The 27679-nt window shown below is 38.4% G+C and overlaps 1 protein-coding gene across 2 annotated transcripts in view; it reads right to left on the bottom strand.

Annotated features, from left to right (window-relative positions):
* The window catches only part of washc5 (WASH complex subunit 5), a 68926-nt gene that overhangs the window by 3513 nt on the left and 37734 nt on the right, over window positions 1-27679 (bottom strand). For both annotated transcript variants that reach the window (XM_066690516.1, XM_066690515.1), the window contains exons 15-25: window positions 23610-23720; window positions 23178-23318; window positions 22756-22836; window positions 16414-16515; window positions 15648-15827; window positions 14999-15123; window positions 7125-7287; window positions 6780-6882; window positions 6617-6696; window positions 5852-5955; window positions 3003-3132 (exon numbers count right to left, since the gene is read on the bottom strand). In XM_066690516.1, coding sequence (XP_066546613.1) covers window positions 3003-3132; window positions 5852-5955; window positions 6617-6696; window positions 6780-6882; window positions 7125-7287; window positions 14999-15123; window positions 15648-15827; window positions 16414-16515; window positions 22756-22836; window positions 23178-23318; window positions 23610-23720 — 1320 coding nt within the window. The remainder of the gene's footprint in view (window positions 1-3002; window positions 3133-5851; window positions 5956-6616; window positions 6697-6779; window positions 6883-7124; window positions 7288-14998; window positions 15124-15647; window positions 15828-16413; window positions 16516-22755; window positions 22837-23177; window positions 23319-23609; window positions 23721-27679) is intronic.

Here is a 27679-nt window from a genome sequence, read left to right as displayed (position 1 = left end):
GTATATTTCCAAAACAATCCAAGTTATAAAACCTGTAGATTCTCCTCTTCTGCATTCACTCTGTGTTCCTTGATACAAGGCTATAGCTTCCGCATTTCAAGGGCTAGTACAACAATTTGGCTCAATTTGGCGATTTACAATGTTCCTACATTAAAATATTAAAACGTATGGGCATAGATGCTTGTGTATAAAAAATAATAAATAAATAAATTGGGCTTAATAATAATTAAAAAAAAAAATCATTAAGCCCAATTTCCATTTGTATCCCTGGGTCCATGTGTCCCTACAGATCTTCTTCTGTTTCTTTCTATTTCCCTCTTTGCTTTCCTGATCCCTTTCTTAAGATCTCTTTGCAGCTCAACATATTCTATGTATTTTTTTTCGTCACCATCCCTTTTGTATGCGCTATACAACATTTTCTTCCTCTTTATATTGTTTTGCATACCTGTATTAAACCATTTTGGCCAGTGGTTTTTGGTCCTCAATTTGCTAAGTTTTGGTACAAATTGCTCCTGAGCCTCAAGTAGTATATTCTTAAAATATACCCATCCATTTTCAACTGACTCTGTATCCAATGTGCTCCAGTCTACCTCTTCTAAGTGCCGTCTCATACCTTCAAGGTTTGCTTTTCTAAAATTGTAGACCATTGTTTTAGACTTGGACCTTGTTTTTTGAAAGAATGCCTCAAAGCTAACCATATTGTGATCACAATTTGCCATTGGTTCTCTAACTGCTGTCCCCCTGACTCTATCTTGGTCATTTGAAAAGATCAAGTCAATACATGCACTCTCTCTGGTTGGTTCACTGACAAATTGAGTTAGAAAGCAGTCATTTACCATCTCAACCATTTCTATTTCTGCTTCTGTAGTCCTCACTGGGCTTTCCCAGTCTAAGTTTGGGAAATTGAAATCCCCCATTATAACAGCCACATCCTTGCTACATGCAGTCCTGATTACACTGTACAATGCAGCATCTTTCTGAATATCTGAGTTTGGTGGCCTGTAAAACACTCCTACTGCTAATCCTCCAGATCTCTTGTTCAAAAGTTTCACCCACAAAGATTCTGTTCCGTTACTGGGATCTAATACAAGTTCTTCTGCCTCAATGTCATTTTTCACAAATAATGCTAGCCCACCCCCTCTTCGATTTTGCCTGTCTCTCCTAAACTGTGTGTATCCTTCCAACTTGTATTCATCCACATCATTTTCTGTAAGCCATGTTTCTGTCACTCCTACAACATCGTAGTCACATGCTAGCACTGTGGCTTCCAAGTCTAACATCTTGTTCCTTATACTCCTGGCATTGAGGTACAAACATTTCAGGACTTTCCTACTGGCAGTTTCCCTTGGTTTTCTTCCCTTAGAGGAATATCTCCCATTGTCAGAGCTCCCTGCCCCCCTGGTTCCTAGTTTAAATGATTCTCAATTTCACTGCACATACGCTCTCCCAATGCATTAGCCCCCCTTCTGTTTAGATGTAGACCGTCCGGTTTGTACAGGTCCCATCTATCCCAGAAGAAAGACCAATGCTCTATAAACCTAAACCCCTCTTCCCTACACCAAGCTTTCAACCACGTGTTAAACTTTCTAATCTCTGCCCGTCTCCCTGGCCTGGCACGTGGTACCGGAAGTATTTCAGAGAAAACTAACGTGGAGGTTCTACTCTTTAGTTTTGTTTCTAACTCTTTAAATTTGTCTTGCAGAACCTATGTCATTGGTTCCAATGTGGACCATGACCAGTGGATTCCCCCCGGCTTTGGCCAGTAGCCCGTCTACTAGTTTAGGGAGATCTGCAACCTGAGCCACGGCAGGCAAGATACCATGCGGGTCTCCTTGTCACTAGAACACACTGTGTGATCTACACCTCTAAGAATTGAGTCTCCTACTATAACTACCTCCTTCTTCTGGGGGGGAGTGGGCACCATGGTGCTCTGGTGCTCAACTGCCCTCCCATCACCCTCTGAGCTGTCACTGTCCAACTCGGTGTCCAGCAGTTGGAACCTGTTGAGCAATTCAAGCTCTTGGGGTGTCTCTAGGGGTTGTGCACGCCCTTTTCTGCAGTTCTCTACACTGTCCTGCTCTAAGGTCTCAACTCTCCTAGGTTTTGGCATGCACACCATCTCTCTCATGGGCTGATTGACCAATTCTTCTATATCCCTAATACAGCGCAGATCGACAAGCTGAGCCTCAAGATCACGAACCTTGATCTCTAGGATTTCAACCTGCCGACAACGTTCACAAATGAAGCCTTCTTGGATGAGTTCATCCAGGAAGGCAATCATTCTGCAAACCTGACACTGTAGTGGCCACATTCTTTTAAATGTTACTTGTTTTAGTTTAGCACCTTTAAAACTGAAGAGTAAAATAGCTTTGTGTTTTGAGAACAACATTAAAACACCTGTTGCTTTATGCGCTATATGCAATAAAACCCTTTATTGTTTGCAAATATGTTTTCTATTGTTTTATAGCTGCCATCTCAAGTTGTTTTAAAGAGAGCATTATGTAAGATGAAGAAAAAAACTTTTTTTTTTTAATAAGACACTTGCATTTAAATGTTGGATTTTTAAAAATCTGATTAAACTATTAATCAAAGTACTAAATCGACAGATTAATCAATTATCAAAATAGTTGTTTGTTGCAGCCCTAGTACAGACCTTAATCATTAAATTCTATGAATTATGACAGTACCCTTTAATATTGAACAAATTCCTATGCATGACACTCTTAACAATAATAAATACAATTCAATAAAATAACAATTGGCCTGTGACAATCCATTACCAATAATATAATACGAGGCTAATGCTCTTAAAACTTGAAGAAAGAATGAGTTGTTACTAAAAAGGAGACAAATTAACATATTAATGTTTCAGTAACTATAATAAAATAAAAATACTAATATTACCCTGTAATGTAAATGAGAGGTATATGTTGTCTATTCAAAATGCCAAACAAACACACATTTTGCATGATGAAGACAGCAATACAATTAAATCCACTTACTTTATTGAGAGGATTGTGAATCCCAGCAGCCTCTAGGTATGCAGTGATTTCACACAGGAGGGTGTTGTCCTCCTTGGGATATGGCAGTGAGGGGTCCTGATAATGGGCTTCAATATCAGCAAGAAGGGACCTGAAATAAACAGCACAAAATAGGATATTACATGACAGCAGGGCATGACATGACATAAAACTCTAGTAATAACAGCTAAACTTCATCCAATTCATATAATTAAATTGCTATGAATTAACTGTGCATATCAGCACAGTATGTTTGAATTAATAATTACATTGTAAACTATATTAATAATTATATTATCAAAAGTAATTAAAGAAGCCTTGTTGAAAGTTTATTAATACAATTGTCTTTCATTTTAGCACAGTATTTAATCTTATGCAGGCTTGAGAATGCAGATGAAAATGTTATGGAACTCCTGCATAACGTAGAAACGCCCACTTCCACCCAACTTCCTATATGTCACTTTGCTTCTGGTAAATGGTGTCCGGTCAGCCTCTATTTTTAGCCACAGTCATTGTAGCTGAGTTTCTATAATTACCTCAGTGTTTTAATGTAAATTGTATTCCATCGTGTTTTTAATCATTCATACTGTAAATGGTGTTTCAGTTGTACAACTAGCTAGCTAAAAGTGAAAGCTAAAAACCACATTTTCCACATCAGAGAATGCTTCACATCGTTAGAAAGCTGAGAGTCTCAGCTTTCATAGGATACCAAACACTTGGCAAACACAACAGTGAAGAGCATCGGCGTTGTTAGACCCGGGCTTCTGGGGCTTAAGCCCATAAAGGAATTTCTGTGCGATTATATTATACCTAAGTGCGAAAACTTAATACGAAAACAACATCAGCCCCCCCCGGTCTTACCGGAGAAATCACCGTCAGAACCCCCCCCACCGGTTAAAACCTGAAGTCTAGTGACGCCCCTGGTGAAGAGTACACATGGGATTAAAGAGAAGCACATGGATTTGATGCCCTTTTAAGGGTACCAGGGGTAGTATATGGGTAATTGATGTGGCATGTTGTTTTTTCTTTCCATGGAACAAAAAATATATAACTTAATTTAACTTTGATTAAAACGGTGTCATACAGTAAAAGGCTTTGTATGTAATCTAAATTATATGAAAAGATGCAAAATGCAGAATAATTTTGGGGGGATTTTTGAACTCTTGGCATGTCAACACAGAAGTGTATTTATAAGAATAAGTTTATACATAATATTATTAAATAGTTATAATAGGAGGAGCTGTGTGCGTAACACTGAGCTGTGCGTATTGACATGCCAAGAATTCGAGAGTGGACTTTTACTAATTATTGTTTTTCAATTTTGCAGCCATTCATAACGGTCACACCAGTGGACATTGATCATGTTTAGTTCAAAATTCCCCCCAAAATTATTCTGCATTTTGCATCTTTTCATATAATTTACATTACATACAAAGCCTTTTACTATATGACACCATTTTAATCAAAGTTAAATTAAGTTAAATGTTTTTTGTTCCATGGAAAGAAAAAACAACATGCCACATCAACTACCCATATACTACCCCTGGTACCCTTAAAAGGGCATCAAATCCATGTGCTTCTCTTTAATCCCACGTGTGCTCTTCACCAGGGGCTTCGCTAGACTTCAGGTTGTAACTGGGGGGGGGGGGTTCTGACGTTGTTTTCGTATTAAGTTTTCGCACTTAGGTATAATATAATCGCGCAGAAATTCCTTTATGGGAAATAATCTGAATTGGATCAAAAGACCTGGGGCTACTACTTATTATGTAGTTGTATTCAAATACCAGGACTTGTTACCTCCCAACACTGAAGATGACATAGCATAGCATAGCATGTTCAATTACACTTGCACTTACAAATATAATGATTATATTTGCATTCTTATACAGTCAGATTGCTAAACCCAAACTATCCAGAAAACCGTGCACAAAAGCCTCTCAATTTCATGACTGATATTTCATGACTGATATTTTTTCGGGTGGGGGGTTAAAGCAAAGGTAATTTTTATAAAGCAGAATTCCTTGAAAACAGCTTTCACTTTTAGCTAGCTAACATACTAAAAGAGACTGAATACAACGATCGTACTTCAAATAATCACTACATGTACAAATTAAAAACTATTTCCAATATGAATTATTAAAAACACAATGGAATACAATTATATTAAAACTAGTCTACAACGACTATGGCTAAAAATACCTAGGCTGACAGGACACCATTATGTTGGAAGCAAAGTGATGGGTAGAAAGTTGAGCGGAAGTAGGCCTTTATACGCTGAGAAAGAGGTTCTCACTTCTGCCAAACAAGCCTCCTACAACTCTCCTCACTACAGACTAACTCTAACACGCATTCCTTCCTGAGCAACATACTGAATCTGACCCTTCCACACCAATACAAGGCTATTTAATACCTCAAACCTGCCATTATGAACAAAATAGCATTCAGTCTTCAATGCACTTTATAACTTGACAGCTATATCCTCACGAATTGACACTCCATACTATTGCTTCACATTAGATGGCCTAACAACAAAAGTGCTGGACACCTATTGTTTTTGTAATGAATATTAGTATTAGGTGCTCAAGCACTAAGTACTGGACACCTATTGTTATTTCTTAGAATTCTATATCTACAGTGGCTACAGGAAGAATGCACCCCCCTTTTGTTTTGTTACAACCTGAAATCTTGATGCAATTCAATACATTTTTATTTTGTATAGTGCCCTTCAAGCTCTAAGGTTAGCCCTGTCTATATAAATGCATAATTTCAACAAGTAATATAATACTGTGAATAACAAGGTGTATATAGACTGGAAAGATAAAAAAACGTACTTATTGAGATTTTCCAGAGCAGCAGCTAAATGCTTGGAGTCAAACTTGCATGAGTAGTTTAATTCATTTGCAATCTGCTGCCTTAGGATCTGCATCTGTCCAACCTGTGATATTGAGAACATCGAGGAATGCATTTGTTAATGTTATTGAACTGAGAATAATGGCCACCCACAGACTTATGTAAAAATAATGTATTGTATTTATACACACACACATACATATTATGTATCCTTAAAAAGTTTATTTCAGTGAGGTGTTTTCTACAAGTACAGTATATATTGTTGTTCCATTTAACCTTGACATTTATTTCAAAACTCTTCTCTTGCATATTGACCATTTCATATATTGACAACTTTTGTCTGGGAATTGAGAGGTTGATGATAAATGGCATCCACTGCACAGATTACATATTGTGTTGTAAAAGAGGACTTAAAATATGACTAAGGAGGAGACTGTCATTGGCAATACTTGTAAGCACCACATCTTCACAATGCCACAATGCAAGTATCAAAAATCAGACTTCTGATTGCAATATCCTTAGCCAAAGGAAAGGACTTCCACATGTCCCCTCTACTTGGCATTGCTCAGTGTCCACTCCAGTTTTAAGAGTATAAGCTCTTATTAACTCTGTATGAAAACCAAGTGGAGTAAGTGGAGGTTCCTATCAATTCTTGGTTAGGTAAATATTCCCCCTAGAAGAAAGTCTTAGAGCTACTGATGAAAGGAAATATTGAATTGTTCTCTAAGTATAATTAGACCGTAAACCTTAAGAATGGCCTCCAAATACGATGTCCAGATTTTCTGTGTTTTTGCAACAGCTGTGGAGTAGACTTTGCTTGCATTTCCTGAAGGGGGAAAAACAGAAAAAAAAAATTATATTCTTTAGCAAAAAACAAAACAAAACAGTCAATCAGATTTGAGTACTTACCAACAATCCCTTTCACAGGATTTACAGAATTCAGCAAAGCTTTGAAAACGTCAACTACAGTTCTATCTCTGAGGATTGTCTTCTGGAGCATGTTCAAGAAATTCTGAAGATGAAAGAAAATAAAGATATTAAATTGTTAAAGACAAATTAATATGCATAATTGTTTCCATCTACACATTATTTTATTAATACAGTGTAATATATCCTACCCAATATATTACAGAATATATATGATAATATATGAAAGAGAAAAAGCAAACACATTCATTCAGTGTTGTGCCTGCTTTAGAAAGCCTTCATTTTCAAGAGTGAAATTATTGAAATTATGTTCAGGACAATAGTTACCTGTATCTCCTTCACAATCATAAAACAGAGAAGTCTGTCAAGACCATTTAGTCCAAATGTTCCCAGTGTGTCTTGAATCTCTGAAAACAGTCTGTTGTTGGTCACCTCTTGATGTGATTTCATGTCATACCATGTGTTCATCTGATCTATATAACAAGTGACTCTGAAAAATAAAGTCAATTGTTTTACTTCATAAAGTAGCTTTGAAGTAGTTTCTATGACTATTAACCATCAATTGGTTGGACTTTATTGCATTTTTGGCTTTGATAACTTGGAAATGTTACTTCCCATTCTAGAATTAACATATCGCTTGAGTCTACCAAGTGCACCAGGTTGCAAAACATTTGTCTTGACTAGAGCTTACATTTTTTTGTAGGAATACATTTGCATATTGTGTTTCATAATATGTTTAGAAATATACGTAAATGCTATTTATGCATACAATTCTTTCCTCAGTTTAGTTAATTGCATAGAATTGCATAAAATGTGTACAGCTGCATTTTCTTGTCTAATCAACTTTTATTTACACTTTGCCAAGGGTGTGAAACAATTCTGAGAAATTTGTATATAAGGAAAAATTGTAACCATTTATCTCCTGAAAAAAATTATTTAAAATGCATGCAAAAACTTTGCATTTTGGTCATCGCACACAATCAAACATTCAATCAAAATGCCATCTGACAACATCACTGTATGATAATGTATTGTGTAAACTTGATATAATATTGCCTAAAAACACATTATTAAATTGTGCATAATAAAAGGCTAGTATATATATGAAGATAAAAACATATTTTTGAAAACTTGAAGCAGCTGACTTTTTTTGTTAGTTCAGATTCTCTGCAAAGTGAAATTACAAAAAAAATACAATACAAATTAAGAAGAAATTATAAAACAAAGAGGATAAAAGTTTTTTCTTACATTAGGACACATAACTGTCCTTGCAACCACCTAGATGTAGGTTTGAGAGAACATTAAATTGTCCCTCAATAGGCTCAATAGGCATAGGGCCCGATATTCAAACTTCATGCAATTTCCACCCAAAATGTGTGCTGCACGAGAAAAATTCAACTTGGCCAAAAAAATAATAAAAAAGATTCAAACATGGCACCTCGCAAATCTGCCTGTGCCACTCCACAGTGCATTCTTCCCACCACTTGAGCCAGCTTTTATCCAATAAATGCGCACTGCAAATAACACAAAAATCTGTGAATTCAGTCTAATTAGGGTTTACACGCAATTCAAATTTAATGACCTCTAATGACCTCCATTTTCATCTCATGTTTCCAATTAGAGTCATTACATATGCTAATTGAGTCCAAGCATTAAAGGAACAGGACTCGGTGGATGAATGAAGGCAGTGTGATGGACAGACGTTTGTGACATTTTAAACATTCTATTATTTCTACATTCATTCTTTATATATATGAGAACAGCTTTAGCAATTACATGTGTGCTTCCCATCACACACACACACACACACACACACACACACATACATATATACATGCATACATCTGGCATCAGTCCAGACTGTGCAGTACATTCGAGTCTGGACACAACCCGAATGTATACCTCCTCAGTAATATAGTGTACACCTCTATGTTATTGTCCTGACAGGGCATACAACGAGGTAGTATTGCAGTACAAACACAATATTATGGACGTAGTAGTATGTACACCACCGGTCAAAACTTTTAGAACACCCCCATTTTTCCAGTGAAGTCCAGTGAATAACCTGAAATGGTACAAAGGTAAGCGGTAAACTGCCAGAGGTTATAAAAAAAAGTTTAGGTTACCAGAAACTGAAAAATAGAGTTATATACTGTGTTACTACACTCTCTTAAGCATTATTTGGCAGTGTTACGCACAGCTCCTGTGCATAGAAGTTACACTGTATTCCTACAATGTGCATATCGTTTGAAAGCTTATTCTCTTGGCTACCAGCGTGTTTCATTCTCAAACACATCAGTTTTACAGTTTCGTGTTGCCCGCTGTCATTCAGTGCCCGGGGGGGAAAAGATGCAGTCTGCTCCGGGGGGGGGGGCTCATTCAGACGGTCACAGATTACTCAATTTCGTTCGGATTTCTTTGCATTTGTATTAGTACACTGTAAACAGTTTTCCATCTTGACATTTTGAGCTCTCTACGGGTGTGTATTGCTTCTACCAAAATGTGGATGGTCTTGTTTTGATCAGTAGACTGTCTGGCTACAAATATATAATTGTCAATATTTTCTGAGATTTTGTATTCCTACTCAGACCAACTATCTCCCCACCCCCATTTCAGAATGCGAAGGTGGGGGAGGAGTATAAAAACGTTAAAATATTTGACCACAATAGGGGGAATTTGACTATGAAAACTCTACTTACCAATACTTATAAGCAAAAAATTACAAAATTTGACTTATTTGTAGCAGTCTGAAAACATACATTTCTTGATTGCAAACACCTGGAAGTCTCAACGTTGCCTGCAACTTCTAGTTATTATTATTATTATTATTATTATTATTATTATTATTATTATTGTATTAATGAATAATGTATTGTTATTGATTTCTAACATTTAGTTTGCCGGAATTCGATTAATGATCCACTCTTACTTCATATCAAGGAGTTAATTTTCCTTGCTTTGTCTTACATTATTTAGGATTTTATGTTCCTTGAACCATATTATTGAAACTCAATTAGCCTTATTAATCACCTTATAATTGTTCATTCTACTCTGATACCATTTAACTTAATGAAAAAATACCCATTTTAAAAAAGGGAGAAAATTGAAGAAATTACACCCCCACTTCGGGAATCGAACCCACAACGTCAGGGTTACAGCGCTGTTCATGCTGTTAAGTGTGAAACCTGTTATAAGTAGCCTACAGCTGCATCAACCAACTGTTCTGATAAGTTGTATATAACTCAATAACTGGAATTAGTCACAAATACATTTATAAATTAGGAAATCGGAAGAAATAAGCACAAATGTGTGTGTGTGTGTGTGTGTGTATATATATATATATATATATATATATACACACACACACACACACACACATGCACACATACGTACATACATACATACACACACACACACACACAGGAAATCGATACATTTTCAAAAGATGGATTAACACATTTGAAAGAACCTTCCACAACATATTTACGTAAACTTTTATTTTTATTTTTTGCATCTTTCCTGTCTTCAGTAAATATATATACCGTATATTAATAAAACACACCACGTGTTTTTATTATTTCTCACTTTACATTATACAGTGAGGGGAAAAAAGTATTTGATCCCCTGCTGATTTTGTACATTTGCCCACCATTTTAATGGTAGGTGTATTTTAACAGTGAGAGACAGAATAACAACAACAAAATCCAGAAATCTTGCTGATTGATAGGGGATCAAATACTTATTTCACTCATTAACATGCAAATCAAATCTGGATTTTTTTTTGTTATTCTGTCTCTCACTGTTAAAATACACCTACCATTAAAATAATAGACTGATCATTTCTTTGTCAGTGGGCAAACGTACAAAATCAGCAGGGGATCAAATACTTTTTTCCTCACTGTACATATATATTGCTGTATATTTGTATTGCTGTTAATTGTAGTGATTGAACTGTTAACTGTGACAAACAATGCATTAATGAATGTTGATGGTTAGGTTTAATGCGTATTTCCACAGTGCTTCTTGTTTATTTAGTGAGAGTTCACAGTATATCAAATCTTAGACTTCTAACAGAGTTTCCAGTATCTTCTTTTCAATCCAGTGTATAGTTCACCATACATTCAATGTGTTTAGATCTTTGTAAAGTAAATTATTAAAAAATAATAAAAATAAATAAATAAATAAATAAATAAAAGCCTGGCCTATTAGCCTGCTTCTACAATGAAGCAATGTTTCCAGGCTGCTCTTATCTTCTTACCCTGCATCAGTCCGCAATGTCTTTTTATTTATGAATGTTTAATACAATCGCCGGGCTCCAATTGACACCGGGGCTTCTTGCAGTAATTTGGAATAAACGCCAGAGGCGTTTAATTGAAGTTTTATGGTGTGTGTATGTGAGGTACAGTGAGGGAAAAAATTATTTGATCCCCTGCTGATTTTGTACGTTTGCCCACTGACAAAGAAATGATCAGTCTATAATTTTAATGGTAGGTGTATTTTAACAGTGAGACAGAATAACAACAAAAAATCCAGAAAAACGCATTTCAAAAAAGTTATAAATTGATTTGCATGTTAATGAGGGAAATAAGTATTTGATCCCCTATCAATCAGCAAGATTTCTGGCTCCCAGGTGTCTTTTATACAGGTAACAAGCTGAGATTAGGAGCACTCTCTTAAAGGGAGTGTCACCATAGTCACCAAGAAAACAATTGGTAACACACTATGCCGTGAAGGACTGAAATCCTGCAGCGCCCGCAAGGTCCCCCTGCTCAAGAAAGCACATGTACTGGCCCGTCTGAAGTTTGCCAATGAACATCTGAATGATTCAGAGGAGAACTGGGTGACCAAAATCGAGCTCTTTGGCATCAACTCACCTCGCTGTGTTTGGAGGAGGAGGAATGACCCCAAAGAACACCATCCCCAACCGTCAAACATGGAGGTGGAAACATTATGCTTTGGGGGTGTTTTTCTGCTAAGGGGACAGGACAACTGCACCGCATCAAAGGGACAATGGACAGGGCCATGTACCGTCAAATCTTGGGTGAGAACCTCCTTCCCTCAGCCAGGGCATTGAAAATGGGTCGTGGATGGGTATTCTAGCATGACAATGACCCAAAACACACAGCCAAGGCAACAAAGGAGTGGCTCAAGAAGAAGCACATCAAGGTCCTGGAGTGGCCTAGCTAGTCTCCAGACCTTAATCCCATAGAAAATCTGTGGAGGGAGCTGAAGGTTCGAGTTGCCAAACGTCAGCCTCGAAACCTTAATGACTTGGAGAGGATCTGCAAAGAGGAGTGGGTCAAAATCCCTCCTGAGATGTGTGTAAACCTGGTGGCCAACTACAAGAAACGTCTGACCTCTGTGATTGCCAACAAGGGTTTTGCCACCAAGTACTAAGTCGAAGGGGTCAAATACTTATTTCCCTCATTAACATGCAAATCAATTTATAACTTTTTTGAAATGCGTTTTTCTGGATTTTTTTGTTGTTATTCTGTCTCTCACTGTTAAAATACACCTACCATTAAAATTATAGACTGATCATTTCTTTGTCAGTGGGCAAATGTACAAAATCAGCAGGGGATCAAATACTTTTTTCCCTCACTGTATGTAAAAAGCGGGGCTCAGTCCCCCCTGGAATTTTGATGAGTTATGTAATCATTCAAAGGAAGAAAATAAAACAAACACCCTCCCCCCGCTCTTACCGGAGTAAACACCATCAGCACCCCCTTCCCCCTATTAAGAACATAAGAAAGTTTACAAACGAGAGGGGGCCATTCGACCCATCATGCTCGTTTGGTGTTCATTAATATCTAAGTGATCCAAGGATCCTATATCCAGACTATTTTTAAATGTTCCCAAACTTTCAGCTTCAACCACATCGCTGGGTAGTTTATTCCAGATTGTGACTACTCTCTGTGTAAAGAAGTGTCTCCTGTTTTCCATTTTGAATGCCTTGAAGCCCAATTTCCATTTGTGTTCCCGGGTGCGTGTGTCCCTGCTGATCTGGAAAAGCTCCTCTGGTTTGATGTGGTCGATGCCTTTCATGATTTTGAAGACTTGGATCAAGTCCCCACGTAGTCTGCTCTGTTCCAGGGTGAAAAGGTTCAGTTCCCTCAGTCTCACCGAGTCCACATAGACTCCTAGGTCTTTCTCATGCGTTACTTCATCTAGATCTGTACCTCCCATAGTGTAATGATAGTGGACATTTTTGTTACCTGCATGTATTACCTTGCACTTGTCCACATTGAATTTCCTCTGCCAGGTGTCAGCCCACAACTGAATATTATCTAAGTCGCTCTGAATAGGCTGTGCTGCCAAGATTGTATCTGCTGAGCCACCTATTTTAGCATCATCTGCAAATTTGCCAAGTTTGCTAACTATCCCATTGTCCAGATCATTAATATAGATACAATTAAAAGGTGAACGGCACAAAATGGGGTTTTGAATATGGCCAAATAATGCGCATTTTAGCACAATAGCCATTTGCGCTGCGCAAAGTCCTGTGTGCAGTGTGCAAACCATACGATTGTCAAGCCCATAGAGTACATGTACCCCCCTCCACCTGCTCGATAAGTACCATCCCCCCGCTCTGCTTTAAGGGAGCGAATTGCAGATTACCACCTTGCTAGTTGGTCCGGACTTTTTGCAAAGTGGATGTGTGCATGGCAGGATTAAATTCCCGAATTCGATTGTTCCCCCAGTAGGTTTGTCAAAAATACAGATACTACTGCGATTCCAAATTTAAGAAAGGGTTCTGAGGTATGCATATATCGAAAAACTGGAAAGTAATGGAGCACTCTATTTGTATAACTTGCGTGAAGCATGATTGTGTCCTTCACGTAAAAAAACAGATTTAAAAAAATTATATATATATATTTTTTTCATTTTGTACGCAGTGATACCATAAACCTTAGGTGGAAACAACACGATGCTGCATCCAATTCAGCATCCAAGTCCAAGTTTCAAATAACTGCTTGGGCCGCACTTCTGCCTTCACCATGATTACAAGCCACAAATGCTACATTTTAATTAAAAAAAAAAAAAAGCAATATAATGCAATAAATATCTCTACAATGTATCATGAGAGTAACACATTGATACAAAATAAGCCGTTAATACATATAATACTTTATTCTTAATTTAGAAAGAAATCTGGGGAGGTGGGGAGGTTGGTCGTGGGCCGCATGTGGATGCACTTTAGGCCGCACAATTGCCCACCACTTATCTAGAGGAAGAGCACATAAGAAAAGCGTTTTTTAAAACTATGAATGTTTAATGTAGTGGAGTAAAAGACAGCTAAAATTACTACTAATTACATTGTCAAATGTACATCGACAAAATTATTCATTTTTCATTTATAAACTTTGTGCAGAAATTATTTAAACATGAGCATTAATTAATAAACCGTGGGATGCAACTATAAATTCATAAGTCTCACACACTGGTGTGAAAGCACCTCACTTCATGCTCTCACACATTGCAAACAAAATATGCTACATGTGCACCCCCCACCCACACAAAAACTACAAGTACCCCACCTCCCCACCGCTCAATTACACATCACCCTGCCTAGGTTTCTGTCAGTTTCTGTCAACACTTTTTTCATCTCACGCATTTTGAAAGCTTTAGAGCTATATAAATTGTATGCACGATCTACAGGTTAAATAGTTTAAATTTGGGGATAACAGGCTATTGCTATTATTTAATTATTTGACTGACATTTTTCATTCAAAGCAACTAACTTTTGTATCCATTTATTCAGCTTTATTCTTTAAACTATGGTATTTTGTAGGGAAACTACCTTTTATAGTGTACGTAAAATAAATTGTTTTGCATAATATTTGATCTTTCATTCTTTGTCCTGTGTTTGATTTAATCAAAATGTATCATCAACACAGTGCCTCTGGGCTCATCTACAGTCCATCAGGACAACAAGGACATGCTTGTGTTTCTCTCAAAAGACCTGGCGATTGTGAAAAATGTTAATCATAACACTATCATAAGCATGTATTCCCACTTGATAACAGATTCTAAGGCACCCTATTTTCTGAAGAATTTTTTTGAATGGCTATTGAATTCAAGAGAAAGTTTTCTTAATACTATGATAATTGTTTGCTTCTCCAGCAACCCTATCACCCAGTGTTACAATATTTTTTTTATTAAATGAAGTTTAGATTTAAAATTTGCTGAAAATTACATACTTTGGGTCAGTGATCCTTAGAATCTCTCTACAAAGACGTCCAATGAATGTTGCAGACTCATCCACAGGAGAATATTTTGGAATTGGAATGTGGGTTGATTGGTATACACTCTGCCAATCTTGAATCTATTTTGCAAGAGAAAAACAAACATATTAATAATTTTCCAATTCAAATGATCAAATGGATTAAATAGAAATGTAACCTTTTTCTTATTTTTGATGTTATATAATATTTTGTTGGGATTTTTCAGTCTAGTGTAATGTAAGTAAATGTAACAAATTACTTCTACATGCAAGTCCCTTTTATAGATGTTCTATCAGATTCTAAGTTCTAAGTGGAAATTGGGACAATGCTCTGCGGTCAATTAGTGGTATGCTAATAATAATTAAAAAAATTACGAATATACTTTGCATTCATTTTATTATTAAATTAATTAAATTTAATATATCCAGTAGTCATTTGGCCGATTTGCAGTTTTTCCTCAAGAGTGCCTTTTTGAGGTGGAACAGCATCTCAAAGAATTCCATTATTAATATAATTAAAATCATACTAACAAAAACATTTTGCCACAGTTGTAAGAATCACAGTAGTCTGGTATTATTGTTTAAACAAGATAAATGCAATATAGAAACAAAATATCATCCATCACCTTTGTTCTGAGAAAGCTGTTGCACTCCTGCTCCACATTGTAGTTAATTATTCGTGACACCTCCTCCTGCCAGATTTTAAGTCCATAGATACTGACATAATCCTGAATATATTCAAATGAACGATAGAACCCATCCATTGTAGCAGCCATGTCCTTTAGCTTAGGCATCAATTCACTGGTCTATCACAAATAATGAAACAAATGGATTTAAACACACAAGCTGTTACATTCATCAGTAACCTTTATAACACAAGCAGTTTTTCACAAAGTTTGAAGTACAGAAATCATCAGAGTGAAAAGGAGATCCTTCTGAACAGGTCGCTAAACACTCAATTTGGGTAGGTTATAATTCCCATCTTCTTGGTTTTCTTACAGTAAATTCAAGAGTGATTTGCTGATAGTTGAAGATGATAAACTGCCGATAGATGTTGGAGAAAACATCTGTGTTTTACTAAGCATCAGAACAGAATATAGTCACAATAATTACATGCAAGAAACTGGGAAGCAAACCTAAAAGACCTCCCAACCTATCAAATGGAAGAAAAACATGACTATCTGGTTTAATAGTTTTAATAATGGACCAAGTGGGGTAAACACTGGGAAAACATTCCAAAATGTAATAATTAAAAAAAAAACAAAAAAAAAAAAACAATCAATCGTTACAGCTAAAAAAAGGTAACTTAATACAGATATGCACATGCCACTTCAAGCATTATATTTAGTATTGTAGTAACATGTTATTTAATACAGTAAATATAAATCTCACCTTAGCTTTGGGGTTAAAGATAAGACCCTTATGAAGGGCAAAAGCAACTCTCCTCACCAACTCTTTCCTTATACCATCCTCAAGCAATTGCTTAGGGTCAACCTAAAAATAATAAGATAATTTTCTTAAAATTATTATTAATATAAATGAGTGGATCAGCAGCTAAAAGTTTACACATACCAAGATCTGTTCATAAAGGGAGAACAGCTGTCAAAAGCAGAAAACAGGCCTTACATGGACAGATTTTCATAATGGAATTAAGCCCCAAAAACATTTTTACATGATGAAAAACTAATTGTAATTTGTTGAAACACTTGTTTTGTTTTCCATTTCCATTATATTGCACAACACTTTGCTGTAAAGATTGTGGATAAATAAACAATTAAGCAGAATAACGCAGTGGTGTCACAGGCATGCTTGCAGGATAGTGCTCTTTCATTATCATCAGTGATAACTGTATATTTTCAAAATACGTTGTTTAAATGTAATCTGGTCCAATGCCTGTTGACACAACAATGGCTATCGAGGTGCTTTTTATTAGTTTCGAACTTTTATATCCAACAACTTTTATTTAAGTAATGGGTAGTGTACAAGCAGCTTTCTTAGGTTTAGCTTGGGCTGATGGTTGACACACCCTGTCGTTATCCACACAGACTCCGTATTAAATCATGCAAATAAATATTTATTCCACTGGTTCCACAGGTCAAATATTTACGGCTATTTACACGATTTCATTGTAATCATTATACATATTTACAAGTTGATTTAATGAATTAATGCAGGTGTTATGACACGGTCAGAAAACCTTGAGGCTCCATAGCTAAACTAACTGAATCTGTGACTTCAGTGAAATCTGTTGATTTCAAATATATATATATATATATATATATATATATATATATATATATAAGCGCACGAGCCATGGAACATACATAAAGCTTGGTTTCTTAAAGAAACAAAGTACAATTAATCCAAATGCATAAACTGACAAATACAGAATAAATATATTTCTTCTAAATAATAACACGTTAAATAAACTAATTGGCTCCTACATACTGGCCCCAAATTGTTATCTATGGCTATGAAACAATTACTAATTAAAAACACAAGGAGCCAAGTTAACTGAAACTTTTGTTGAACAATCTTCAGTCTTCCATTGCCTTCTATTACCTGAAGTCAGAGGTTACTAGCACTAGTGACTCAACATTTTACCACTGTCTCATTCTTATTCTGCTTCTAGAAGAAGACAGACCTTAGTGATGGGTCTGTGCAGTATGCTGGTCTTAGTCTTGATGTGGACCTGACTTGTCCATGTCAGTCTGGAACCACCTGGATGACCTTTCCCATGACCTAGGAATTACGAGGTGCTGAGTCATCCACCGCGACGAAGTTGTGTGACGCACGTGACCACTTCTAGCGCTCCTGCAGCTGAGGTAGATATTCCCTAGTCCATCACTTCCAGAACAGGTCCGACATGTACTGGACTTGCTCAACTTTTGACGAGCATAGAGGTCGTCCTTCTGAAAAAGCCCTGGGGGTAGAGATGGCTTGGTCTTGAGGAGCAGCAGGTGATAAGGCGTCAACACCTCCAGGTCATTTGGGTCGGTGGATGCCTTTGTAATTGGACGACTGTTGATGATAGCTTCTGCTTCACACAGCACGGTCTGAAGGCCCTTTCATCCAAAGCTTGTACTGTCAAAGTAGCATTGAGAATCTTCCTTATTGACCTGATCAACCTCTCCCAGACTCCACCATGATGGGAGCCTGTAGGGGGGTTAAACTTCCACTGGATTCCATACTGATGGAGAGTGTTCTCGATCTTGGAGCAATTCCAGCCTTTGATTGCTTCTCTCAGTTCACGTTCAGCTCTAATGAAGTTGGTTCCATTGTCTGAGCGAAGCACTGAAACTTGACCTCTTCTGTCTATAAAGCGATGAAGAGCATTGATGAATGACTCTGTATCCAGAGACGATGCTACTTCAATATGGAAAGCTCGGATGGCCATGCAAGTAAAGATGACCCCATACCTCTTCACGACACCTCTTCCACGCTGAACCTCAAACGGACCAAAGTAGTCTACACCAGTATTTGTGAACGGAGGTTCATCTGGCAAGACTCTTTCCTGGGGTAGATCAGCCATCTGTTGTAGCCCTGCAGCACTATGTAACCGCTGACAGACAACACACCAGGAATCCAATAGTTTTGACGCAGCTTGGATAGCATATGGTTGTGACCATTGTGACCCACATCCTGCTGGATCTCACGAAGGATAAGCTCTGTCACATGGAAGTCTTTTGACAGGATGGCAGGGTGTTTAGATTCTTCTGGCATAGCTGCCCTACTGAGTCTTCCACCAACTCTAAGGACTCCATCCTGTAATATAGGATTGAGTTTGTAAGTATGGCTGCTCTTCTTAACACTCTTAACACCCTGATACACCCTCAAAATAATTGACACTCTGTTAGCCATGAAGGTGCGGAACCTAGTGGTCTCATTCTTAATGTAGTTAAGTACAGCTGTGCTATCTGTCCAAAATACAGATTCTTTGAGCTGTAGCTGCAACTCCCTTTTTAGCATCTTAACCATGCGTCCTGCCATAGTGGCTGCAGTGAGCTCCATGCGAGGGATAGTGTTAGTCTTGATTGGAGCAACTCTGGCCTTCCCCATGACAAAGGCGCAATGCACTTGATTGCGGCTGTTCCGTTGCAGAAGGTAGCTCACTGTACCATAGCCCTCTTCACTTGCATCTGAGAAATGATGCAGCTGAGCGAATGAGGAGTCCCAAACCCTGCAGGCTTAAAACACTGTTCAACTTCAAAGTCTTTCAGCTGGTGCAGTTCCTTCATCCAGTCAGACCACTGCTGTACAAGTTGATTTGGTATGACATCGTCCCAGCCTACCTTCATTCTGCAAAGCTGTTGCAGAAACTTCTCAGCTGTCAGAACCACCAAGATTCCCAAAAGATTGTAGATCAAGCTGACAACTGAAAGAATACCCCTTCTGGACAGAGGCCTGTCTTGGATGATGATCCTGAACTTGAATTTGTCAGATTAGAAAACACCAGTGTATGTCTAATGCTCGCTCTACTGGAAGTGCATCTTGATCCAGGTCCAAGTCCTTGACCTCCTTTGCTCTCTCCTCTTCAGGAATAGTAGAGTATGGCATGAGTGTTGCTCACCCATTTACTTAGTCTGAATCCTCCCTTAGCGCAGATGGCTCTCAGGTCATGATACAATGAAACAGCTTCTTCCTTGGAGCTGACTGATTTCAGACCGTCGTCAACATAAAAATTGTGATGTACTGTGTCAACCACCATGGCGTCAAACTGCTCTCTGTTGTCTTCGGCACATTTTTTAAGGGCAAAGCTGGCACAGCTTGGTGATGACGTTGCACCGAATAAGTGCACGACCATCTTATACTCCACCAAGGCTAGACTGATGTCACCATGTGGCCACCAGAGAAATCTGAGAAGGTCAGAATCTTCAAATGGCACCTTCACTTGATGGAACATGGCCTCCACTACTCTACTGGCTCGTCAGAATCTGGTGATAACACCTATCAGTGTGCTGGAGAGATCTAGCCCCTGTAGCAGCTGGTCGTTCAGTGTGGTACCTTGGAATGATGCCCCACAATCAAACACTACACGTATCTTCTGCTTCTTTGGATGGTACACATCGTGATGTGGTATATACCATACCTTTCCATCACTGCAGCTGACCTCTTCACTGGGAACCATCTCGGCATAACCATTTGTGATAATGTCACTCATGAATGCAGTGTAATCAGCATGAAATGAGGGATTCTTGATTAACTTTTTTCTTAAGTTCAGAGCGGGCTGTACAGCTACTCTGCGGTTGTTTGGCATGTTGATCACTTTGTTCCTTAATGGCAGCCCAATGCTGTAATGTTCATTCACAAGTCTGGCAGACTGTGAGACCAAATCCACTGGTGGTCTTCCCTTGACATTTCCAGTTGGTCATCCTGACTGCACTCAGGGAAGTCATTCTTGAACTGCTGACTCCACAGCCCCTTCCAGCCTGACAACCGATACTTGATCTTCTTGTTCTGTTACATGTGTCTTCTCTAAGAGGTCCATTCACAGTCCATCCTAGCATGGTTTGCACTGCGTAAGGTCCATCATGCACACTACTGATGACCTTCCATGGCTCCATAGCCTTTGGCGTGTTTGTCCCAAACAGCAGTCCTATTTCTGCCACAATTTGAGGGAGTCGCACTTCCTCCAAATAAGGCCACCTGTCCACATCCTTTTGCAGTGGGATGTTCTCCTTGCTCACTGGAATGGTCCTTTGATTGCAGACATCTGGAAGCTCTATGCAGTTGCTGTCATCCAGTATGCTAACCTCCAAGTCTGACACTATCTGACTAATGATTATCTTTTCTCCACCCATAGTTTTCAGCAGTATGTCTATCTTTCTACCACTGACATTGAGCTCTCTCATGAGCTCCTCAGTGCAAAAAGTGGCAGTACTGCCTGGGTCATGGAAAGCATAAGTAGCTTGATTTGAACAGGTACAATAGCCAAAATGCTGTTGCCGTCACCAGCCCCGGTGTGTCCACAGATCTCCTTTTCTGTTCCAACAAAACCACTGATAATAGACTGTTTTTCAATGTCTTCCAATTGCACTTCTTTGGGAGTAACTGTTTCCTTGCTCTTAATGTGTAACACAGTGGGGTGTGTCAATGAATATACTTTGCAACTCATCTTCTCCAGAGTTCTTTCCCATAGGCTTAGACTCTCTGCCTTCTGTCTGATTGTCCACCATAGTGACAGCTGTGGTGAAACTCCTTTTGTAACCACTTTTACTGTGTGACTTTGAGTGTGCATGAGACTTTGCTTGTCCCTTCACCACAGTGCTGTCCTTTATGTCTCCAAACAGTGGGTGCAATGCTATCTTAGCTTGCTTGTTAACAAAGTCAACAAGGTCTTTCAATTTTGCTCTTTGTTTACTCCGTTCCTGGATATCAAAGGCCACACCTCTCCACCTTTCCCTCAGCTTGTATGGAAGCTTGGCAACAATAACACGCATATTAGCTGTGTTGTTGAACTCTTCCATGTAATCCATATCCATCATGGCATTACAACATCCAGTGAGAAAGAGAGCGAATGAGTAGAGTGCTCCATCATCAGACTTAATAGTAGACCAACTTAGAGCCTTGTCTATGTATGCAACAGAGATCTTGTATTCATCTCCAAAGTGCTCTTCCAAAAGCTTCTCTGGGCTGACCATTGGTGTATTACTCCATGAAGTAAAGTCTGTCCTTGCTGCTATCTGTTCTATCCTCCACTCCGTGATCAAATGCTCTGATGAACAGCCTGTACTCCAAAGGGTCCCCTTTGAAGATGTGTATATCCAATGGTGGTATCAAACGAAAAAACAAATGGAAAACGTTTAAATTTCCAACGGCGCTGCTGTGTGCGTGTGTATTTAAACAGGGATGTGCAGAGGTGGGGGGCAGGAGTTCCCATTTTCTTTCCCCCGAAGTGCCCTATATCACCCGATTGCCCCCCCTTACCCGGGTAACCCTTTTTGGGTTTGAGCCAGTGCCCCCCAACGGGGCTCCACTCTACATCACTGTATTTAAATGTCTTGAACATTTTTGCATTTGTTGGCACAGTGCTCCTAAGGAAAAAAGTAAGCGTAGAGCCCTGTGAGTGACATCTGAAGTGTGGTTTAGTATTGTAATGCTTGCGGAGGTTTCCAAGGGGTAGACCCAACTCATCATTGCGGGTTCAACAACAAATCGTTGTATTTATTATTATTGCAGCACACACAGGTCTCAAGGACTGAAAACACCCACACCGACTCATTCTTCCACCTCCCTTCACCTTTTATCCCCTCTCCCTATGCTCCTACCCACTGCATCGCCTTTACCCCATTAACCCTTTATCTGTTGCGGTGGCACGCTATAGTAGTCAAATTGTCAATTTGTATCAACAAGAAAAAAACAAATTGATGTGATTGTCATGTGACGAACCTTCAAAGCTTTGTAAAAACCTTTGAAGGTCTGGCGACCGATCGAACGTTCGAACCTTCAGAGACTGCCCTAGTTACATCTGCATTTAGATCTATGGGAAAGACATCAATAAACAGGGTTGGAAATTGTGGTCGAAAGTGCACATTCTTTGACCGTGATGCTTGTGCATTACTGTGATATGTAAGGAAAAACAGAAGAGCAACTCTCACCCAGGTGATGGAGAATGCCAATGCAGGACATGCTCAGACTGTCATCAAGAACAGTACATCAAGAACTACACAGAGAGGGATATTATAGTAGGGTTGCAGTGCATAAACACGAGTCATTGAAAAATATGGTACATACCTTGATGATGCCAACAAGGGTTGTTTTCATCATTAAAATTCCTTCAGTGAAAATTGAAATTGCATGAGTAAGTTTGGCAACCTAAAAATATATATAAAAGAAGAGTAAAATAATAAATTAAAAATATACCAGCAGCAGTGCAATCCATTTTTGTTTTACTTAATATTGTATTCATTGTAGGTGTGTGTTTCAGTGGTAAGTCATCCTTCACTTTTTTACAAACCTGCACTTCTATCATAGTGAACCGCATAAGATGGAAAGAGTGAATTCCTTGAGCATGAGTGAAAGCTCGATCAGCTCTCTGTCATGCAATTGTTATCATTCTGTAATAATTTCAAATTAATTATGAAGATAATCGAACCTTATTTCATACCACATCATTTATTGAGCCAATGTAAGTAAGTATAAATTAGCCCCAGTACCTCGTAGCGTGCACCCAGTTGGGCATAATCCTTTAGCTTGTCCTTGTCCAGCCGTGTCGGTACTTCCATGATGTCATGTATCTGCAGCTTTATAATTTTGGCCAGTGAGGTGAACATACTCTCAGGAATGATCTGTAACACCTACAAAAGAATAAACAAACATTTTTTTTTTTTTTTTTTTAATACATTTAAAAAATATATCTAAAATATTAGAAAAACATACACTGTCCTTGTTCCCTGTCAACCAATGAGTTACTTAATATGGTGTTGCAAAAGTTTAAACTTTTCTAAACTCTTTTTAAACTCGATTTTCCCTTCTCAATTTACTACATTTCTTAAAGATGCACTGCAGCAGTAAGATCACCTGAAGTTTAATTTTAAGACCATGAAACAGAATAACCTATAAAAGTGCTAGATAGCTGACCCTCCTACCTTCCGGACATATGCCACGAGCTCCCCAGAGTAGAACTGAGACACACTGAGCAGATCAGGACTGTTGGCCTGGTTAATCCTCAGCAAGGGCAGGTCCAGAGCGGACGCCAACTAAACATTTTTGAAAAAAAATATGAAAAAAAATAAGACATTATCAAAAAAGAAAAAAAGAAATAGTTTACTACTTATTACCTATGTGTGACAGGCATGGTTTGTCTGCATCTACATGCAAGATTCACTCATGCCAATTCTCATGATTAAAATTATAAATTATAAAAAGTAATGTTATGGCTGATCGGTGTGTGTATATATATATATATATATATATATATATATATATATACACACACATACACACTACTATTTCTCTAAAAGGTTGCCTTCATCCATGGTTGGTCATTCAGAAAGTAATGCCCCACTTGTCTTTTTATGGGAATTAATTGGTTTTAAGAATGTGGGACATTACTTTCTTGGCAACCCACATGTAGAAACCACCATGTAGTTTTCAAAAGAACAATGTTGTTGAAAGGCATAGATCAGGAGATGGGTAAAAAAGGCCTTGAATAACACTAGAAGCTAGGTGAAGATGATTATTAAGAAGTGGAAATGGTATGGCACCACCAAAACCCTACGTAGATCTGGCTGTCCCTTCAAACTGAACGAACAAGCAAGGGGAGACTGTTCAGAGAGGCAACCAAGAGGCCAGTAGAAACTTTGCAAGAGCGACATAAAAAGCCAAGCACTCCACGAATCAGGCCTGTATGGTACAGTGACAAGAAGGAAGCCATTACTTAAGAAAGTCCACCTCAAACACTCTAGAGATTCTGTAGCCTTCTGCGGCAAAAGGTTTGGTGTACTGACAAAACGAAAATGGAAATTTTTGGCCTAAATGCAAAGCCAACACAGCGCATCACCCAAACAATACTGTGAAGTATGGTGGGAGAAGCATTATATTATGGGTCTGTTTCTCATTGGCAGTGACTGGGGGCACTTGGTTTGATGTGGTAAGTGCCTTTCATGATTTTGAAGACTTAAATCAAGTCCCCACGTAGTCTCCTCTGTTCCAGGGTGAAAAGGTTCAGTTCCCTCAGTCTCTCCGAGTAGGACATTCCCTTCAAACCTGGAATAAGTCTGGTTACTTGCCTCTGAACTGCCTCTAGCAATATCTTGCATGAAGTGTGGAGCCCAGAACTGTACACAGCATTACAGATGAGGTCTAACTAGTGCATTATACAGTCAACATTACTGCCTTTGTTCTAAATTCTACACTTTTGACAATATACCCTAGCATTTTGATTGCCTTTTTTATTGCTTCCCCACATTGTTTGGATGGGGAAAGTGAGGAGTCCACATAGACTCCTAGGTCTCTTTCTCATGCTTTACTTCTTCCAATTCTATTCCTCTCATACTGTAATTATAGTGGACATTTTTATCTGCATGCAATACCTTGCAATACCACATTGAATTTCATCTGCCATCTGTCAGCACACAACTGAATATTATCTAAGTCCCTTTGAATAACCTGTGCTTCTGTGACTGTATCTGCTGAGTATCATCTGCAAATTTGACAAGTTTGTTAACTATCGCAGAATTCAGATCATTAATATAGATTAGATCTCCTTTGGACTCAAAACAGAGATCCTTTTAATCAGGAAGCCAATAAGAATAACAATTACCTAGATCACTCCGTAAGTTTATTTCTATATGTATGACATCACTTCAAACTGTCAAGCACATGCACTTACTTAACACACCAAACTACCACATCTTTGTTGTTTATCTGTGTTTAACCACTTTCCAGAATTCTAGCTATATCAGATTCATGCCCAGCTTCTCCAAGATAGCTTGTCAAATATTCGCTCTGTTGTATAGTTCTTCGTGGTTAGACTCGCCGATAAGCTTTTCCACCAATCCACATCTTCCGTGTTTTATTGGTCGATGTAATTTTTAACGCACATATAATCTGATTGAATCAAACTAGTTTCACAGTGGGAAAGGTAAGATGCACACACTCATTTTTGTATCTTTTCACGCACGTAAAGATCGGATGCATCATCGGATCCAGTGTGCATGTAAATTGTGTTACTATGCATACTCTTATTGACACACACACATACACCTCTACTAAATGTACAGAACTAGTGGAGAGTTTAATACACTGCAGTTTTATTTAAAACACATACGTGTTCAATACAAATCGAAACATTAATACTGATCTGAGAAGAATCAACGAAAATTAATTCAGATTAAGCCAAAATGTTGATTACAACATCAATTCCACACAAAATCTTCAGGGTTGAAAGCTTCTAGTCCTACAGGTATTCAGTCTTTTTTTCCTTTTGAGAACCTCAAAATATTACATTTGTAGACTTGTACTTTGCCATGTGTTAAATTGCCTGCCAGAATAATTGCATTGGAAATAATTTGCACATTTCTATCCCTTAGTTGGATGATGTGAATTTAATTATTTTACATGTATTTGTAAATCCAACCACTTTGAATTTAATCAAATCGTATTGAATCACATCAAATGGACTCAAAGCTGAATCAAATCGTATCATACATTTTTTCTTACATTTCAGGTATCATATCGGTGACAGTGAATCTAGATGCGTATCGAATCATCATAGAGGGAAAGATACACACCCCTAATATATATAAATATATCGGTCAAGTCACCACAATTCAAGTCTATATATATATATATATATATATATATATATATATATATATATACATATACATACACTCACCTAAAGGATTATTAGGAACACCTGTTCAATTTCTCATTAATGCAATTATCTAACCAACCAATCACATGGCAGTTGCTTCAATGCATTTAGGGGTGTGGTCCTGGTCAAGACAATCTCCTGAACTCCAAACTGAATGTCTGAATGGAAAAGAAAGGTGATTTAAGCAATTTTGAGCGTGCCATGGTTGTTGGTGCCAGACAGGCCAGTCTGAGTATTTCACAATCTGCTCAGGTACTGGGATTTTCACGTACAACCATTTCTAGGGTTTACAAAGAATGGTGTGAAAAGGGAAAAACATCCAGTATGCGGCAGTCCTGTGGGCGAAAATGCCTTGTTGATGCTAGAGGTCAGAGGAGAATGGGCCGACTGATTCAAGCTGATAGAAGAGCAACTTTGACTGAAATAACCACTCGTTACAACCGAGGTATGCAGCAAAGCACTTGTGAAGCCACAACACGTACAACCTTGAGGCGGATGGGCTACAACAGCAGAAGACCCCACCGGGTACCACTCATCTCCACTACAAATAGGAAAAAGAGGCTACAATTTGCACAAGCTCACCAAAATTGGACAGTTGAAGACTGGAAAAATGTTGCCTGGTCTGATGAGTCTTGATTTCTGTTGAGACATTCAGATGGTCAGAGAGTCAGAATTTGGCGTAAACAGAATGAGAACATGGATCCATCATGCCTTGTTACCACTGTGCAGGCTGGTGGTGGTGGTGTAATTGTGTGGGGGATGTTTTCTAGGCACACTTTAGGCCCCTTAGTGCCAATTGGGCATCGTTTAATTGCCACGGCCTACCTGAGCATTGTTTCTGACCATGTCCATCCCTTTATGACCACCATGTACCCATCCTCTGATGGCTACTTCCAGCAGGATAATGCACCATGTCACAAAGGTGGAATCATTTCAAATTGGTTTCTTGAACATGACAATGAGTTCACTGTACTAAACTGGCCCCCACAGTCACCAGATCTCAACCCAATAGAGCATCTTTGGGATGTGGTGGAACGGGAGCTTCGTGCCCTGGATGTGCATCCCACAAATCTCCATCAACTGCAAGATGCTATCCTATCAATATGGGCCAACATTTCTAAAGAAAGCTTTCAGCACCTTGTTGAATCAATGCCACGTAGAATTAAGGCAGTTCTGAAGGCGAAAGGGGGTCAAACACAGTATTAGTATGGTGTTCCTAATAATCCTTTAGGTGAGTGTATATATATATATATATGTGTATATGTGTATATATACACTCACCTAAAGGACGAAGCTCCCGTTCCACCACATCCCAAAGATGCTCTATTGGGTTGAGAT

The sequence above is a fragment of the Amia ocellicauda genome, chromosome 18 (assembly GCF_036373705.1).
Source record: "Amia ocellicauda isolate fAmiCal2 chromosome 18, fAmiCal2.hap1, whole genome shotgun sequence".
Taxonomy (NCBI): domain Eukaryota; kingdom Metazoa; phylum Chordata; class Actinopteri; order Amiiformes; family Amiidae; genus Amia; species Amia ocellicauda.
Note: the sequence above shows the minus strand (reverse complement) of the source record. Positions and strands in the feature narration are given on the sequence as shown.